Source organism: Carcharodon carcharias, chromosome 22, assembly GCF_017639515.1.
Source record: "Carcharodon carcharias isolate sCarCar2 chromosome 22, sCarCar2.pri, whole genome shotgun sequence".
Lineage (NCBI taxonomy): Eukaryota > Metazoa > Chordata > Chondrichthyes > Lamniformes > Lamnidae > Carcharodon > Carcharodon carcharias.
This window is the reverse complement of record NC_054488.1, coordinates 44,787,449-44,804,617: the sequence shown is the minus strand read 5'-3', so window position 1 is coordinate 44,804,617 and position 17,169 is coordinate 44,787,449. Positions and strand designations below refer to the sequence as shown.

General features: G+C 45.9%; 1 protein-coding gene across 2 annotated transcripts in view; it reads left to right on the top strand.

Annotated features, from left to right (window-relative positions):
* Positions 1-825: 825 nt before the first annotated feature.
* faap100 (FA core complex associated protein 100) overlaps positions 826-17,169 on the top strand; it is a 28,403-nt gene continuing 12,059 nt past the window's right edge. The window contains exons 1-5 of one of the 2 annotated variants that reach the window (XM_041217129.1): positions 826-1,002; positions 6,370-6,488; positions 13,437-14,425; positions 15,651-15,807; positions 16,184-17,007. In XM_041217129.1, coding sequence (XP_041073063.1) covers positions 847-1,002; positions 6,370-6,488; positions 13,437-14,425; positions 15,651-15,807; positions 16,184-17,007 — 2,245 coding nt within the window. In that variant the 5' untranslated portion in view covers positions 826-846. Of the gene's footprint in view, positions 1,003-6,369; positions 6,489-13,436; positions 14,426-15,650; positions 15,808-16,183; positions 17,008-17,169 lie in introns of those variants that run through there. The other variant, XM_041217130.1, reaches the window with a different exon arrangement.

Genomic DNA, 17,169 nt, shown 5'->3' with positions numbered 1-17,169 from the left:
ACTTCTTCAATCATAGATCTGTTGTTTGAAAAATGTCCAGCAAAGGATCTATTGGAACATTTCATCCAGAAATTTAGAGGGAGGTTGGAGGAGGGAATAATAGTTTCGCTTTTGGCACAAAGAAATTGTCATCTTCTTTTGAGTTTTGTCTCGGGTTGCCAAACTAGCTAGACTCCAGGCTCGGGTTTAATTTCATCACAATCAGCCTGCTATCCTAAAACAATATTTTTAAAAGATGAATTTTGAAACTTAGAAAAAACAAGAACTTTCTGGTATGTTTTAAAACTGGCTCTACTTGAGCATATAGACAGTCACCAGTCCTGAGGGAGGTGTTATACAAATACATATAAATTCGAAATACTGTATGGTGGGACTCAGGGGTCCTGTGGTTTGGGAGTTCCAGGCAGTTTGATCCTCGAATGTCTCCTAATGTGTTTAGTCCATTTCCAATTGGAAAAATAGTCACGCGCTATCGTAATAAATACCATAAGAAATAAAATATCCTGGCCAATGGGGAGAAAGAAAATGGGAAAATGCTCAGAATCCACCACAGGCAGTCGGCAATTGTGAAGAGAAAGGAGAAAGTCAAGTTTGAGGTTCTTTACATTGACTGCCTCTCCATCTGCTTCTCATTTAGATTTTGCAGCTTATTCTAGGAGGTGGCGGTGCTGCCCACTGTATCCAGCACGTTGAACATCTGCAATTGATCTTTTTTTTTGTTGTTGGGGTTGCGGAGTCTGTTTTGTCCGCCGCGGCGACTCGTAGGGCGGATCTCCGATCCGATTGGCTGAGCGGCGAGGGCCCCGTTCTGATTGGAGGAGGCGGCCGCGCGGGAGCTGCTCGGGGATGGCGGGGTGTGGGGCCCGAGCCGTTCGGTACCTGGACCGGATTAAAGCCGGGGCCCGCGGAGGGCTGCGGCCTCTGGCTTCGCCAGCCCGGCTCTGTGTGTGGAGCGGCTCCGAGTTTGTCTCCGTTTATCGGAGGGACAGCGGCTTATTGGAGGTGAGTGACGGCTGTCAATCACCAGCACCCTGATTGTGACATAAGGGGGAGGCCGGGCTGCGACATTGTATCCGCCTCCTTACTGTATCCTTTTAAAGATACAGTCCAACTGTATCCACTTCCAAGCAGTTATAGACCTGGAGAAGGATCAACACGTTAACTCTGTCTCTCTCCACAGATGTTGTCAGACCTGCTGAGTTTTTCCAGCAGTTTCTGCTTTAGTTATAGACCTCTGGTTCTCAGTATAGTTTCTGTGAAGATGTTCATCCTTGTGCAATCCCACAGGGGATCAGCTAGTTGACGGGGGTAGATGGAGGCGGTGTGGGGGGGGGGGGGGGGGGGGGGGGGTGTAAGGCAAGGCCTGATTGAGGGACCAGGCATCAGGAGGGAGCGGCCCTTTGAGATCCACTTGGTTGCTGACCCACATCCTTCACAATTTCAACCACATGATCCCCTTCCTGTCATCGCTCACCTGTGCCTGGGTCCCTCCTCGATTTGTGGCCCCAGATAGGCTTGGTGCTGGGGGTGGGGGTGTTTTGCAGACAGGAAAGTAGAGTTAAGGCCCCAGTCAGATCAGCCATGATCTTATTGAACGGTGGAGCAGGCTCAAGGGGCCAAGTGGCCTTCTGCTGCTTCTATTTCTTAATTTCTTATGTCCTTAAAAGTCAAGGATGCAAAATGGAAACTGACTCACTGAAGCTTGTCCATCTATCCAGTAATTTGCATTTACTCAGCATTTTTAGGTAGCAAAATACCTCATGATAATTGTCCTAAAGTTTACATCCTAGCCAGGCAGACAATTCTGATTTTATGACCCATTGTGACTGTTTGGCTCCAGCAACAACCTGTATTTAAATGGTGCCCATAACATAGTAAAAATGGCCCCAGTGCTTCACAGGAATATTGTCAAACAAAATTTGGCACTGAGTCACAAGGAAATATTAGGGTTGGTGACCAAAAGCTTGGACAAAGAGGTAGATTTTTAAGGAGCATCTTAAAGGAGCAGAGAGAACGAGAGATGGACAGGTTTCAGCCCTGTGATACTACAAATGCCTCTTTTCAAAGTCATAAATGACATCCTTTGTGAGTGTATCCAAGCCAAACTATCCCTCCTTATCTTTCTTGGCCTGTCTTCAGCCTTTGACACCGTTGACCACAACATCCTCCTCCAAAGCCTCCATTGTTGTCCAGTTGACTGGGCCCACACTCACCTGTTTCCATTCCTTATCTATACAATCATAGCCTGATGATCACCTGCAAAAATGGCTGCTCTTCCTGCTCCTGCACCATTACCTCTGTTGTCCCCTATCCTTAGCTGCCTCCTATTGCTCAGTTTCTACATACATATTGACAACAACCACCACATCACCTCTCGACCACTTCACTGTCTCCAGACTGTCAGTCTGCTTGTCTGACATCCATTACTGGATGAACAGTAATTTCCTCCAACCAAATGTTGGGAAGACCCTGCCAAAACCACTGTTCCATAGCCATTGATTCTATCTCTATACCTGGCAATTGCTTGAAGCCAAATGTGATTGTTCACAACCTTGATGTCATATTTGACCCCGAGATGAGCTTCTGACCTCAGTTCAGTTTACCCTTTGTCATATGGTTGCAAATATTTGAATTTTTAAATGGTTTCTTTCCATGATTTCCTGTCCTTTCCTCCAGTGGATAACTCTTGCTGGGGTCTATGGCTTAACAACAACAATTTGCAGTCAAAAGGCACTTTAATATAGTAAACTGTCCCAAGGTGTTTCAGAAATATATAATCCAATATAAATTTTCATGACTCCAAAGAGGAGGTGTGACCCAAGACTTGGTCAAAGAAGTTGATTTTATTGGCGTTCTGAAAGGAGGATAGGGAGATCGAGATACTGGGACAAGCATCAGCGACCAATTTAGCAGTGAGACAGCCTAAACCCAGTTACGTTTGTGTTTGGATCAGTGCTAAATTCATTGGGATCATTTTAGAGGTGTTCTCAGTGACAGTCTAAACCCGCCATTTAGGCTCCTCATATATGTAAATAAGTGGCCTAAAATCTGTTTTCCATGTCGTTGCTGAAATTGTTTGATAATGAGTGGAGTCAGACTCGGGCCTTCTCTGCTCAGGATTCTTCAGCGGCCCCTGCAGCTACCAATGAAAGGACAAAAAATCAGAAATTTGAGGATGCTCTTCCAACTCTGCAGTTCTTGTGATTCTCTCCCCATCCCCATGCTCCTTCCCTGCCATTTCTCACCCAGCTCCCCTTCTGAGATTTGTCTTTGGTGTTCGCAGTAAGGCAAGCAGCCTGACAGTCACCTTGGTAAAATGCACAAGCTGTGAATGTGCATCAGGTACCGGTAGCCCATGCAAAAAATGTAACTGATCATTTACGATTGTTACTCCAGATCATTATGCAGGGACCTATGAAGATGGGCTTGCTTAGATATTGGCCGGGATTTTCCATGCCCGCTGGCGTCAGGCATGTTTGGTGGGACGAGCGGACAATACGGCGAGGACAAAAATTGGTTTCACGACGTTGTGAAACCAGTTTGCAATCGTCCAGTCCACCTGCCAATGGCAGGCAGTGCACAGATGTTGGAAAGTCACCGTTGATGTTCACAACGGATGATGGCTGAGGGGTTGGGAGAGGATGGTCAAGGATCGACTGGGAGATGAAAAGGTGTCGGGGGTGAGGTTGGGAGGGGGCGTGGTAGGAGGGAATGGTGAGAATGACCGGGGGCAGAGTGAGGCAGTAGGTTGGGAGGGTGAGGGTTTGATGGCAGCAGTAGAAGGGAAAGCGAGGGTGGCTGCTGGAGGTAGACATGGACCCTGAGTGTGGGAAGGAGCAGATCGGGGCGGTGGATGGGGGTGGGATTTTCGGAAAGGAAGGAAACTTGCATGTTCACCTGGACATCTCCGAAGGAAAAGGGTTGTGGCTGGCATGTCACAGAGGAAAGGTGCAAGCTGATACTGCAGGGGTCAACGGTGATAGGGGAAAGGAAATGGGTGATTGTGGGAGGGGAAAAGACAAGGGAGAGCACGACAAACTGAATCAAGACTATGCTGTCTAAATTGAAAGTGAAATTACAGTTTTGTGGGCGAGATCAGATGCTGCATGGGAGTGTGATCAGTGGATGGGCGGAGATGCAGGTCAGCTCAGATAGACAACTGAAAGTGAACCCCAGCAGGCAGCATTGAAAATGCTCAGGACATTGAGGTGAGTGTGATACATAAGGGATCTGCGTGCGTGGGAGAGCGCTTGCATGAGGCTCCAATAGGCCCTGCCACGCACTTCTCCCTCCAGAATCACTCGTTGGCCGGTTGCTTAATCTGTGGTGACAGAGGATGAGATTGAAGAGCTCACAGGCAAAGGGGTCTCTGAGAGAAAGGACAGCCTCTGAGATTCCTGAGTGGATGATCCAGGGGTGTCCAGCTGCCGCTCGTCCTCCTTTCGGATGCCTGGGAACCCTGGCCTGACTCCTTGAGGGGATGGAGCACCTGGAGGGTCGTCAAGGCACCCCGTTTCCCTCTTGTGTTGCCACTGCAGGAACTCGCCCATGGATCCCATGATGGAGTGTAGGTCTGTGCACATTTCTGCACTCTGCTGGACCAGGGTCTCCATGCGCTGATGCAGGGTGTGGGCAAGCACTGTGATGGGTCTTCCAGGCTGCTTATTTCCAGCTCTTTAATGGAGGAGGTGTACTCTTGGCTGGAGGTGAGGATGTGGATGGAGCTGAGGGACTGGGTGGTGTTGGTTGCTTGGCAAAGCTCTCTGTGAACCAGAGTAGAGATAAGTAGTGCATGGCAGCAGAGTCAAAAGCAGGAGAGCGAGCACTCACATTTGCATTGAGAGAGGGTTGATGTGGTGCAGGATCCTCACAAGGGTGTTCGTCGCTGACCTCACTCACCGCTGGCACGGTCCATGTCCTCACCAGTCAGCGCGGTGACCCATTCCTCAAAGTGAGTGGGGGGCCTAATGTGGGCCACTCCACCCCTGGCCTGGGGCCTCTTCCAGCTGATGTGAGCAGGCTTCTGCATGAAAACAGATGGCGAGGGTATGAGCAGGACACATGGCACTGCATGGAATATTTATGTGGTGAGCGGAGCCATGGACAGGTTGAGGATGCGAGCTCGAGAGGATATGAACCTGATGGAGATGTGAGGGTGTGTGTGAGAGTTAGTGGTGTTGTCCCTTGAGGTGAAGGATTCCTGTGGATGTGTGATGGGTCTGTGAGTGTGAATTGAGAGTGATGAGAAGAGTGAGTTACCTTGGTGGAATGAATGAAACCATTTATCCTGTAGCTGCACTGGGTGGCTGTCCTCTTTAGCAGGGCATTGGCACTGACCACCGCTGCTACCACCTCCCAAGCCGGATTAGTGAGATTGCTGCCCATCCTGCACCCAGGGTGGGGGGGGTAGAGGACTTCATGGCGAGCCTCCACTGTGTTGAAAAGGCACTTGAGGGACGCGTCATTGAACCTGGGGGCTGCAGTCTTTTTGCTTTCCGGGGGCCTGTCCTCTTTGCAGCAGTCGAGGGCTGGAAGCACAGAGAGGTGTGTGTAGTCTAAATATGGCGCCCGACGTGCTGAAACGACGATGTGATGGCGTGGCAGGTGAGTGAGAGCCCGCCACCATGGAAACGGCGTGTTTCCTGGGAATGCATTATTAATGCAGCGGGTTTGGGACGAAACAGCATGAAAGTCACCTTTGCAGGCTACCACACTTCGTGCGAATCTGAGGCGATTCCGGCCATTGAGTGAGAACAGAATTGGGATTGTCTGTGATACCTTCCATGGCCACATGGTCTGCTGGCACTCACTATTTAGATTTCATGAATGAAGAATTAAGTCCCTTGTGATCCAGTTGGTAGCACTCATCTCTCAGTCAGACGCTCGTGTGTTTAAATCCCACTCCAGAGTCGTGGGCATATATATCTAGTTTGACACTGCAAGACAGTACTGAGTAAGTGCTGCACTGTTGGAGATGCCGTCATCCAGATAAGACGTTAAATGGAATTCCCTTCTGTCCTCTCGGGTAAAAGTAAAAGGACTCGCTCATTATTTTGAAAAAGGACAAGATAAGTTCTCTCCCTGGCAAATGTTTATCCTTCAACCAACGTCCCCAGAAACAGATTATCTGATCATTCATTACATTGCTGTTTGTGGGGCTTTCCAGCGCCCTCAACTTCAGAAAGTACTGAGATTGTAAAATGGGTTATATAAATACAAGTTCTTTCTTAGGCGAGAGTGGGGGTGGGGGGGGGGGTGCGGCGCGGGGCAGTGTTGGTCCCTGAGGAACTGTTTCACAGTTGGATTCAGCAGCGAGAAGAGATCAGGGGAAAGGTTTAAAAATGTTTACTTTGCCTTCTGCGTTACTAGGTTGTGTACAGGTTACCTGGTTCTGTATGGCAATTGGAAGTGGACAGCAAGAGTGAGCGGTTGCTTGTGCTGTGTGCCGGCTATGGAATATACAGCATACCATTAAACCAGAAGTGTAGGTAAGATGCATTCTATGTTATATTGTACTATTTAAGCAGTAGTAATATGCATAAATAATATATTGCCAAACAAGGGAGCTGACTGAGACAGAACACAATTGCTATTTGAGCATAGCTCAAAAGTGCTACATTCGGTGTCTTTTGCATTGTTATGCTAAGTTAGGGTTTTCGTGATTCTAGAATAATTCATAAAATAAAAATGCATGCAGACTCCCATATTCTTTGTTATCAGTCAATCAAATAAATCCCCCAATGATACGATTTCATAAGCTGGAGTTTTTTCATTAAAGGTCCGGGCTGTTATTCATCATGAAGGTCCTGCTATGAGACCGCTATATTATAATACTGATTAATGGTCTGCAGTACAGCCATAGTCTGCAACAGCTCAACTCATTGTTCAATGCGCTGATGTTTGTTAGCACTTTATTGTATGTTAATCTATGTCTAATATACAGTGTGTTTTCTCATGGTTATCTGCAGCTGATGAAATTCCTGTGGTTTTGCTGTGATCATATTTAGAACTTGCAGTGATTGAGTCAAAAAATATAATTGAACTCTGCTAAATGTATTGTGAAAATAAATGTGCTGGCCTTTGTATCTCAAGGAACAAAGATGGCAGAAGATAGGCTTCAGCTATACAAAGATCTGGTTAGACCACACCAACTGTGAGTCGTTCTGGGAATCACCCCTTAGAAAGCATACATTGACCTCGGAGGGAGTTCAGCAAAGATTTACCAGAATGATGACCTGGACTCCCAAGGGTTAAGTTCTGAGGATTTGGGTGGTTTTCCCTGGAATTTAGAAGGTTGGGGATGATTTCACTGAGGTTTTTAAGATATTAAGTGTTACAGATGCGGTTGATTTAGTAGAAACTATTTGGGGAGTCTAGGATTAGGGGACTTGGTCCAAAAATTAGAGCTAGACCTTTCAGGAGTGAAATTAGGGACCACTTCTACACACACAAGGTGGAACTCTCCTGCAAATGGCAATTGATGCCAGATCAATTCTTCATTTTAAAACTGAGATTGATAGATTTTTGTTAAATAAGGCTGCTATTAAGGGATGTGGGGGTGACAATGGGTATATGGAGTTAGGTTGTAGATCAGCTATGATCTTATTGAGTTGCAGAATAGGCTCGCGGGCCTAAATAGCCCACTGCTGTTCCTTTGTCCCTCATGGCTGAGTGGGAGTGATTATTGAAAAGTATTTTCTCTTTAAGTTTTGAATGACAATAAATCACTCATGAGCTTTGTCCTCCCAACATGACATTCATGCCTCTTGATACTCTCTTCTTGAACACGTCCTCAATGAGAAATGGGTGTATTCATTCCAACATATAATATAAAAAATGATTACAAGAGGAAGATAATTACATCGGTGTTGGCACTCCTGTCATTCGAATGCATACAGACTGCAACTGTTGGTCTCCAACCACCAGCAGTTTGACACTGTTGCCATGACAGCATGGTGACTGGTGTGATTCTGCCAGATTCACTGTTGTGTCTGTCACCTCAACTGATCTGGAATTAGGAAAGAATTATTTATTCGAGCAAGAGAGTTAAAATGAGCGGAGGAAAAAATCCTAACCAGAGGCAACATGAGGAAACTCCTTTTTATGCAATGGGTGGTTAGAGTTTGGACTACAATGCTGGATAAGGTGGTGGAAATGGGTTCAATAACAGCTTTAAAAAAGAAATTGGATACATTTGGAAAAGTTTGCAGCGATATAGGAATTGCTCCCTGACAGGGTTATGCAGACTCGATGCGCCGATTCACCTTGTAAGGCACTGTTCCCTGCTTCTAAGTTCATTTTGAAATATCCTCAACTTGTTTGTAGAACTAAGCTGCAGTGCTTACCCTCGTGCCTGAGGTTGATCCCACTCTAATTCCATGACGGCTTTACAAGTTCTTAAACAAACCTGTATGTTGAACCAAAGTGCCTTCGTTCAAGCAATGAGGCTATCGGGGAATTAATCATGTTACTGAGACATTTTCGGAGACATATTCTAGTCAGGGCCAAAGACTATCAAACCAGTTAGTCCTGAGACAGAAGTTATTAGATTGCTGACTAGTGCACTGTTATATAGCACTCGATGCTGTTACGAGTGCATTGACAAACACTTGTAGCATAGATCTGTGTGAGTTGAGTCCAATGCAACGCACAGCAGGATTTTCATCAGTGAAAATGGCCATCTTGTTAACCAAAACTATTATTTTTTTTGATCTCTGGAGATCTTCCCTCCACAGCTTCCAACTTCATAGTCTCCCAACCTTGGACAGCCCGCTTCTACCTCCTACCCAAAATCCACAAACAGGACTGTTCTGGTAGACTGATCATGTCAGCCTGTTCCTGCCCCACGAAACTCCTTTCATCCTATCTTGGCTCCATTCTCTCTCTCCTTGTCCAGTCTCTTCCCACCTACATCTGCGATTCCTCTGATGCCCTACATCATATCAACAATTTCCAGTTCCCTGGCCCCAACCGCCTCCTCTTCACCAGGGGTTCAATCCCTCTACACCTCAAGCCCCCACCAGTTTGGTCTGAGGGTTCTCCACTTCTTCCTTGAACAGAAGCCCGGACATCCCCATCCACCACTATTCTCCTCCGTCTGGCTGAACTTGTTCTTTTCACTGAACAATTTCTCCTTAAAGTCGTCTCACTTTCTCCAAATAAAAGGTGTGGCTATGGATACCCACATGGGCCCCAGTTATGCCTGTCTCTTTATGGGATATGTGCAACAATCCTTGTTCCAATCCTACTCGGGCCCCTTCCCACAGCTGTCCACCAATATTCATTACAAGCCCACCAACTCCCACAGCTACCTTGACTACAGCTCCTCACATCCTGCTTCCTGTAAGGACTCCATCCCATTCTCTCAGTTCCTTCACCTCCGTCGCATCTGTTCCGATGATGCCACTTTCCAAATTAGTGCTTCTGACATGTCTTCCTTCTTCCTTAACCGAGGTTTCCCACCCATGGTGGTTGACAGGGCCCTCAACCATGTCCGACCCATCTCCTGCGCCTCTGCCCTCACAACTTCCTCTCTCTCTTAGATCCATGATAGGGTCCCCCTGTCCTCACTTTTCACCCCACCAGCCTCCGCATTCAAAGGATCATCCTCCGCCATTTCGGCCAACTCCAGCATGACAGCACCACCAAACACATCTTCCCTTCATCCCCTTGTCAGCATTCCATAGGATTTGTTCCCTCTGGGACACCTTGGTCCATTCCTTCATCACCCCCAACACCTCAAGCCCCTCCCGCAGCACCTTCCCATGCAATTGCAGAGGGTGCAACACCTGCCCCTTTACTTCCCCTTTCCTCACTGTACAAGGACTCAAACACTCATTTCAAGAGAAGCAGCGCTTCTCTTGCACTTATCTCAATTTGGTCTACTGCATTCGCTGCTCGCAAAGCGGTTTCCTCTACATCGGAGACACCAAACGCAGACTGGGTGAGCGCTTTGCAGAACATCTTCGGTCTGTCTGCAAGCATGACCCAGACCTCCCTGTCACTTGCCATTTCAACACTCCACCCTGCTCACATGCCCACATGTCTGTCCTTGGCCTGCTGCAATGTTCCAGTGAAGCTCAACGCAAACTGGAGGAACAGCACCTCATCTTCCGATTAGGCACTTTACAGCCTTCTGGACTGAATATTGAGTTCAGCAACTTCAGATCATGAATTTTCTCCTCTGTACTCATCCCTTTTTGATCCCCTTTTTTTTTTTCAAGTATTTATATTTTAATTTTTATTTATATATATTTTTCCCCAGCTATTATTATTATTATTTTAAAAATTTATTTCCATTCCTTGTTTTATCTCCACCTTTTAACCTATTTCGATCCCCTCCCCCCACCCCAGCCCCACTAGGGCCATCTGTCTTGCTCATTCTGCTTTCTATTCTTAATGTCACCATTAGCCCCTTCTTTAGCCAGTATCACCATCATCAGCACCCCTTCGACTTTTTGTTTATGAAATCTTTTGCAATCTCTCCTTTGTCTCCACCTATCGCTGGCCTTCTATCCAGCTTCACCTGTCCCATCCCCCCTTGAACAGTATATATTTCACCACATTTTTACCTCTCTTTAGTTCTGAAGAAGTCAATCGGACTTGAAACGTTAACTCTGTCTTTCTCTCCACAGTTGCTGTCAGACCTGCTGAGTTTTTCCAGCAATTTTTATTCTTGTTTCAGATTTCCAGCATCTGCAGTATTTTGCTTTTATCCTGTTGTTTTTATTATCAGTAACGAAATTTAGGACTAAGGCCGGAATTTTTCCAGCCTCCCCACAGCAGGGCCAGCGAACCACTGAAATCTCTCATTCACATCGGCAGGACCGGAAGAAACCATCATCGTGAAGGGCTGGAAAATTCCAGCCTAAATTTCTATATGGATTGTAAATAGAATAAGACTAAAATTCAAAATAAGGCAAGACAGGAAGTAAAGTTATTTAAGGAACATTGGCCATTACGCCACAACTAGATGCTGGAAATGCACAGATGAATAGAGTATTGGTTGCTCAACCTTTATTGTTTCTTGTTTATTGTTTCTCAACCTTTGTGACCTTGGGAAATGCGTGAGAAAGAAAAATATAATTTTGAGACACAAGTGTGAAAAAAGATCTATAAAGACAGGTGAAAACGTGGAAAAGAAAAATAAAGTTTCTGATTATTTTGCTAACATTTTCGAACATGACTTGAGCAAGGTTGTCATCCAATTTTTGATGAAGCCAATAAATAGAATAAGATTGAAATACGAGCTACAGAGACAGCCAAAAACTAAAACGGCATTTAGCATTAAAAGCAATCTTGTAGATACACCATTCTGTTTCATGTTGGAAGAATATTTTCTGCTCTTAATAAAACCTGTACCATAAAATATTTAACAGCTGCAGCCCAATAGCTGTAACACGACAGCTGCCTTCAAACAGGAATCTCAGTCTAGACTGCCATTTAATGCCCAGACTTCCCCTAGGGGGTATGTTTCTCAGTATCAGCTCAATCACCTCGTGAGAGTGAAGAAAGATGGCGGGGGAGGGGATTTACTTCATCTACTGAGTGCACCTCCTGTCTGGCTGACAAAGGAGCTAGATCTGTCTGCAACTAGGTTGGTAAAGGAAAGAAAATGAAAAGTTAGCAACTGCAAGCCTTGACTGATTCACCAAGCTTTCCACTTGTGGCTCATTCTAAAGCTGGACATATTGCATGATGGGACTGGACAGTGGGTGGAGCCCCAGTTTGAGTGCTGACCCCTGCTTTGCTGTTTATGATAATTCATGGAAAATTCAAGTGATTTGTTAATCATTCAGACTCTTACATTGTCTTGTCCCATGTAACTCAAATTCCTGTGCATTTGAGCTGCTGCTGTGGACCCAAGCCCATCTTGAGGATGGTTTTCTTTCCCTTCTTGGGCTCATTCTCTTCAGTTTTCTCCCCTTCTGTTATGGACTGGCCTTTCATTTCTCCCGCTGGGTACTTTGCTGCCACTAGTCTGTACCTCATATTCTTTGGTTTTCCGCTTGCACACTGCTGGTACAGGCTCAAACCCAGTATTCTCAACCATCCTCTCTGCCTCTCTCCAAAGGACCCATTGAGAAATCCATCGTTGCCCCTTATAAGCAGCAATCCCAGTTGTCACATCCCCCTCTCTCGCAAACCTTCTTGCCCAATGTGTTCTCAGGAGCTGAAGTCGCCAGCCTTCCCAACCTGATCAGCCCTCTTACCACCGCTTCTTTGAACTCTGCCTGTGGATCACTCATCATCCCTCTCCACATTTCCCTCCAGAATGTTGATTGACTCATTAATAAGCCCCCTGCTATTCACAACCTTATTGTGGACAATGGCATTGACATCTTTTCTTTGACTGTAGATTGCCACTTACTGAAAACACCTTGGGCTAACTCTTTACCACCTACCCAGCCAAATTGTAATGGAGGTGTTGTGATCCTTTTCACCAAGTCGCACATGATCTCTCACTCTTTGGTACCTTCCCCTTCTTTGAGCCCCCCACCTTGTTCTACCCTGCTCATCTGTCCTCTTAAAATATCTGTTGTCTACGACAGCTGAGATCATACATTCAGCTTTCTCTGCTGCTCCTTTGAACCATGAATTCCTCTGCCTCTGGCCACTTGTACAACCCCTCCTTCCATTTCCTCACCATTGGCAGTCATCCCAGCCCCAGGCTCTGGAATTCACTTCTAGGTCCGTCTGCCTCTAACTCTCCTTCTTTAAGATCCTTTTTAAATCTCCCAACTTTGACCCAGCTTTGGGGTCACACTGCCTCATATCTCCTTTGACTCAGCATCCATTTTGTATGTTGCACCTCTGTGGAGTGCCTTGGGACACTTTTTTTTCTCTGTTTAAAGGCTCCAGATAAAGACAAGTGGCTGTTTTTGTAGCATTTTATCAAAATTAAGATCTTTGGAGAGTAAAGCTACACAGGACAATTGTAAAAATTTGCTGTGCTCTGTCATGTCATGTCACATTACTTGCTATAGTCACAGAGGTTTAAAAAAATTGTGCCTGTATTCAAAGTAAAAATAGAAGAAGTACATCTTGGTCCAACCATTGCTCTCATGGTTGCCAGGGCCTTGTAAGTGAACATAGGAGCTACTCCCATTCCCACAACTGAGACACTTAGAGGATTGCTGAGCCATATAATGGACTCCTCTTCATTCTCTGGCTTTGCTGTGTTTACACAGCATATTCTGCAAAATTGGAGAATCTCTGACCTTTTACCTGCATTATCCATAATCATTATCTGGCAGTTTGAACTGAAAGGCCTTCTGAAAAATGGATATATTTTCCAGATTCTGACACTTGGCAATATTTTAGTATATCACAAAAGTTGTGTCAAAAGTTTTGTGGCTGATTTTTATCTTCAAATGTCCCGTATAAAATAATTATGCAGTTTATTTTCCACACCCCCACCCCCTCTTTTTTTTCAGCCTTATTAAGGAGACAGGAGCTCGGGAATCGCTCTTTGATGCTTCCCAATCGGAGAGTAACTGTGGGAGTCACATGCCTCGTGTCTGTGCTGTCAGTGCTGAAAGATGCATTGTCAGGGAGTCTGCAATCTTCTCCTTCGTTGTGTCAGATGATGTTGTCGTGACGATGGCTAAGGAGGATCAGAAATGGAGGATGAGCTTCCTCAGACTCCCAACTCTAGGTTGTGAGGTTCAGCTGTGCAGAAAAATTGAAGACATAGAGTTTGCTTTGCATCCCAATGTACCATGTTGTGAAAAATCCCTCCGATCCAGCCACCCTCCAGTGTTAAGTTGCATTCACCCTCACACCGTGAAGGATTCCGAGGAGCGGACAAGGGGTGACGATTATCTCTGTCTGGAACCATCTCTTTTCAGTCTACTCTTTAGTGTTGATGCCAACATGCTGAACTCACCCATCATCCTTTGTGGGTTGCCAGATGGGCAAGTTTGCTTTGTGCCAATGAAATATGCCAGATCTGAGGCCAAAGGTCATGCATCACGAATAACAGTGCTGCACCACCTCGAACAACCAGTGGTTTTTATTGGAGTTGTGACAGTAAAACAGGAAGGGAATGATGATCAGGAACGCCAGTTGTCAACAGACAAACCACTGATTCCTGACTGTATTGTAGTGATCGGGAAAGGTGGCAAAGTGGTGATTATCAAGGCCAGTCTTCAAATGGAGATGTGGCTTCCCAACTTCATTCAGTATCACCTTCGAGGGCCCATCATCAGTGCCTGTTGCCACGCTAGTACCCTTTACTACAGCACTTGCTGGGATTTCTTCAGTGTTGAGCTTGTACTTGGGGAGAAATCGTTTGGATTAGCTGGGAGGACAGCAGATGAGAGGAATGGCCAATCTGAATGTGTTCTACCTTCTATTCTTACACCCATTAGTCTGAACATCTGTGGGGTTGTAGCTGTTTGCAAACCTTCACTAACAGCCAAAGGTAATAATCTATCTGCATCCTTAGCCAGGACTCTGGTTCAGATGAAAGGGCATCGACCTGAACATTAACTCTGTTTCCCTCTGCACAGATACTGCCTGATCTGCTGAGTGTTTGCAGCATGTTCTTGTTTGTATTTCTGATTGAATTGTATTTTCTCCCCCACCACCCCCCTCCAACTCCACATTCTCACCAAATTCAGAGTGGGTGTCATATTCTCTGGGCATCTGACTTAAGGAGAAGAGGATTGAAAGAAATTAGTTGGAGCATGGGATCTGAGCAAAGCTGAGTAACAATTTGTATACGCCAATCTGTGACGTCATGTCAGTGATGTAGATTGCCAATAGTAGCACAGGCAAACATTTAACATCAATTGTGTTATTGGAAAGGTACTTGTATTCCTAATTCTTTACTAAAGGAAACCTTTTTGAATCTTTCAGAACCCATTGTACTAAAATTTTCCCACCTTGGCTCCTGCTGCTTTGGTATCCAAGATCAGAAGAGATGCCAATCTGCATTAATCCCTCAGGACCCCTTCCTGAGTGATTCTGTGGTCCTGTGCTGAGTGTACAGATTGAAAATGAGGGGGCTGGGAGGGGGAACGACATCTGAAAGTTTACATTGCAAATTGTTCACCCTGTCCTTTAACATTGGCATTTAAATTTGCTCATACTGTGGGCGTGCATGGAAGGAGAGCGATAGATTATATTAAACACAGTCGCAGTCTCGTAAAGGTCCATTGTAATGTTGCACTCCTTTTAATGTAAGTGCTGGCAGATTTCTTGCTGTTGGTCAGTGAGTATTTCTTGCTCTGCTATGGAACTCCCTCACCACAAGAGCTGCCATTAATGCTGGGGGTGGATAATGTCTGTAACCTGTTGTGTGAGGTTGCTGGGTATTGTTCTAATTTAACTGCTATTGAATATCACATCTCTAGGGAGCGAAAATATTTTCTGTTATGTGTCATGTTATTGCATTAACACTCCGACCGACTGCAAACTCTTTGGTGTGTTTTGTATGAAGAGAAAAGTGTGCTTGACAAAAGCACCTTCATTTTCTCTCAGTTTGAACGTTCTGGTTTTGATCCTGACTTGGGTTGAAAGATTGACCGAGTCTCGGAACCCTGACTGCTGCCGGGTCAGCTCTTGGGATAAAACACTGGGATGCAGGTAGGCTGGAATGGATGATGTGAGGCTTCCCTTTGTTCACAACTTGTGTTTTTAACCAGGCGATGTCGATTTAGCAGCGCTGACTGAGAAAGGCAAGTTGATGGTGTGTACTTTACCCTGCAGTCCAAGTGCAACCCAGAGCATGAACCTCACAGCAGCCAGTGCAGGACAACGCATTAAGGACCTTCTCTCTGGGATTGGCAGTGTCTCCGACAGGTAAGAGGACAGTGCTTAAGTTAAAGTTTCTTCTAGAATTTATTGCTGAGATGAGCAGACCACTTGTTCACAGCAATGAGGACCCTGTAGCTGGCGATATGCCCCTGGTTTAAGGTGAGGTTGTGGCTCCTGATCAGAAAGTGTGAGGAGGTGACCGACCAGAGTGGGTTCTCTGCGACCCCATTCGTGGTCGGATAGCCTGCTACCCATCACTGCCTAAGCTTACGTATGAAGATGGGCTTCTTGGATTATTCACAGGAAGTTGCTGCCACCTGTGGAAAACTCTCAGCATAAAATCAGCATTTAGAGGAGAGGAGGAGAAACCATCAGGACATCGGCAAACAAAATTCACTGTCGTTTTTGCTTTGGTCCCCAGAATCACATCCTTGAAGTGTGTCATGCAGCAGAAAGACAAGGCTTTAAAAGGGCTGAACCAGGACTTCAACTTATGCTGCGCGCTGCTGTCCAATCAGGAAAGCCAGGAGAAAGGAATGGTGCCCTCCAAACAACCAGTCAGCTGCCGAGTCACTGCGAGGTGGACCCGTTTACTGCTGCAGGATTCGCTAGTTGTTTCCTGCATTTTGGAGAACCTCAGCGACTGGCCACTGGAACACAGGTGGTCTCTTTGTGTGAAGCTGGTTATCCCGACATCTGCTTTGACCAAGGGCTCGGAGAGCACAGCCTTTACTTATAGTTTTCCCATCAGTGAACTTGCACCTGGAAAGAAAATGGAGGCCACTGTCCCTTTGAACTCTGAGAGTGATAGTTTTGTAGCTCTTCCTGTGTCGGTTCACTGCTTTCTCTATTATAGTTTGAGCAGTGTTTTGCCAGGGAATGCCAGTGAACTGCCTTTCTCTCATAGTTCCTCGCTGTCACCTAGATTATCAGAAAGTGATGGAATTTGCCTGCCTCTAAGCACTCACATTATTGATTTGTTAGATTGCTTGCACATTCATGGAGGAGGAGCAACTGAAATGGTGTCAGCCCTGAATAGCAGCCACAAGGCTAGCACCTCAGACCCATTGGAGATATTTCTACGGTCCTTTACGAGGCCTGAAGTCAATTACGTTAATGGCAGTGAAAAGTTAAAAGGGTCTTTCAGTGTTCCAGGTAGTGAAAGCACAGCTAAAGGACCTTTTTCAGCCTCCATCAAGTTGTCCTCTGCTCTGGTGAAGGTTGCTGTGAAAGATTTGGGTACAGGTGCGAAAGTTTTATTTATGAATGATGACCTATGTGCTGTAAACGTGTGAATCTGAGATGTTCTGCACCTGGTTTGATTTCTGGATCACTAAAGTGCTGAGTGGCAGCACAGCCGACCTGTGCCAAGACCTCTGCCATTGCCTCTGCTACTAAGCTTGTTAC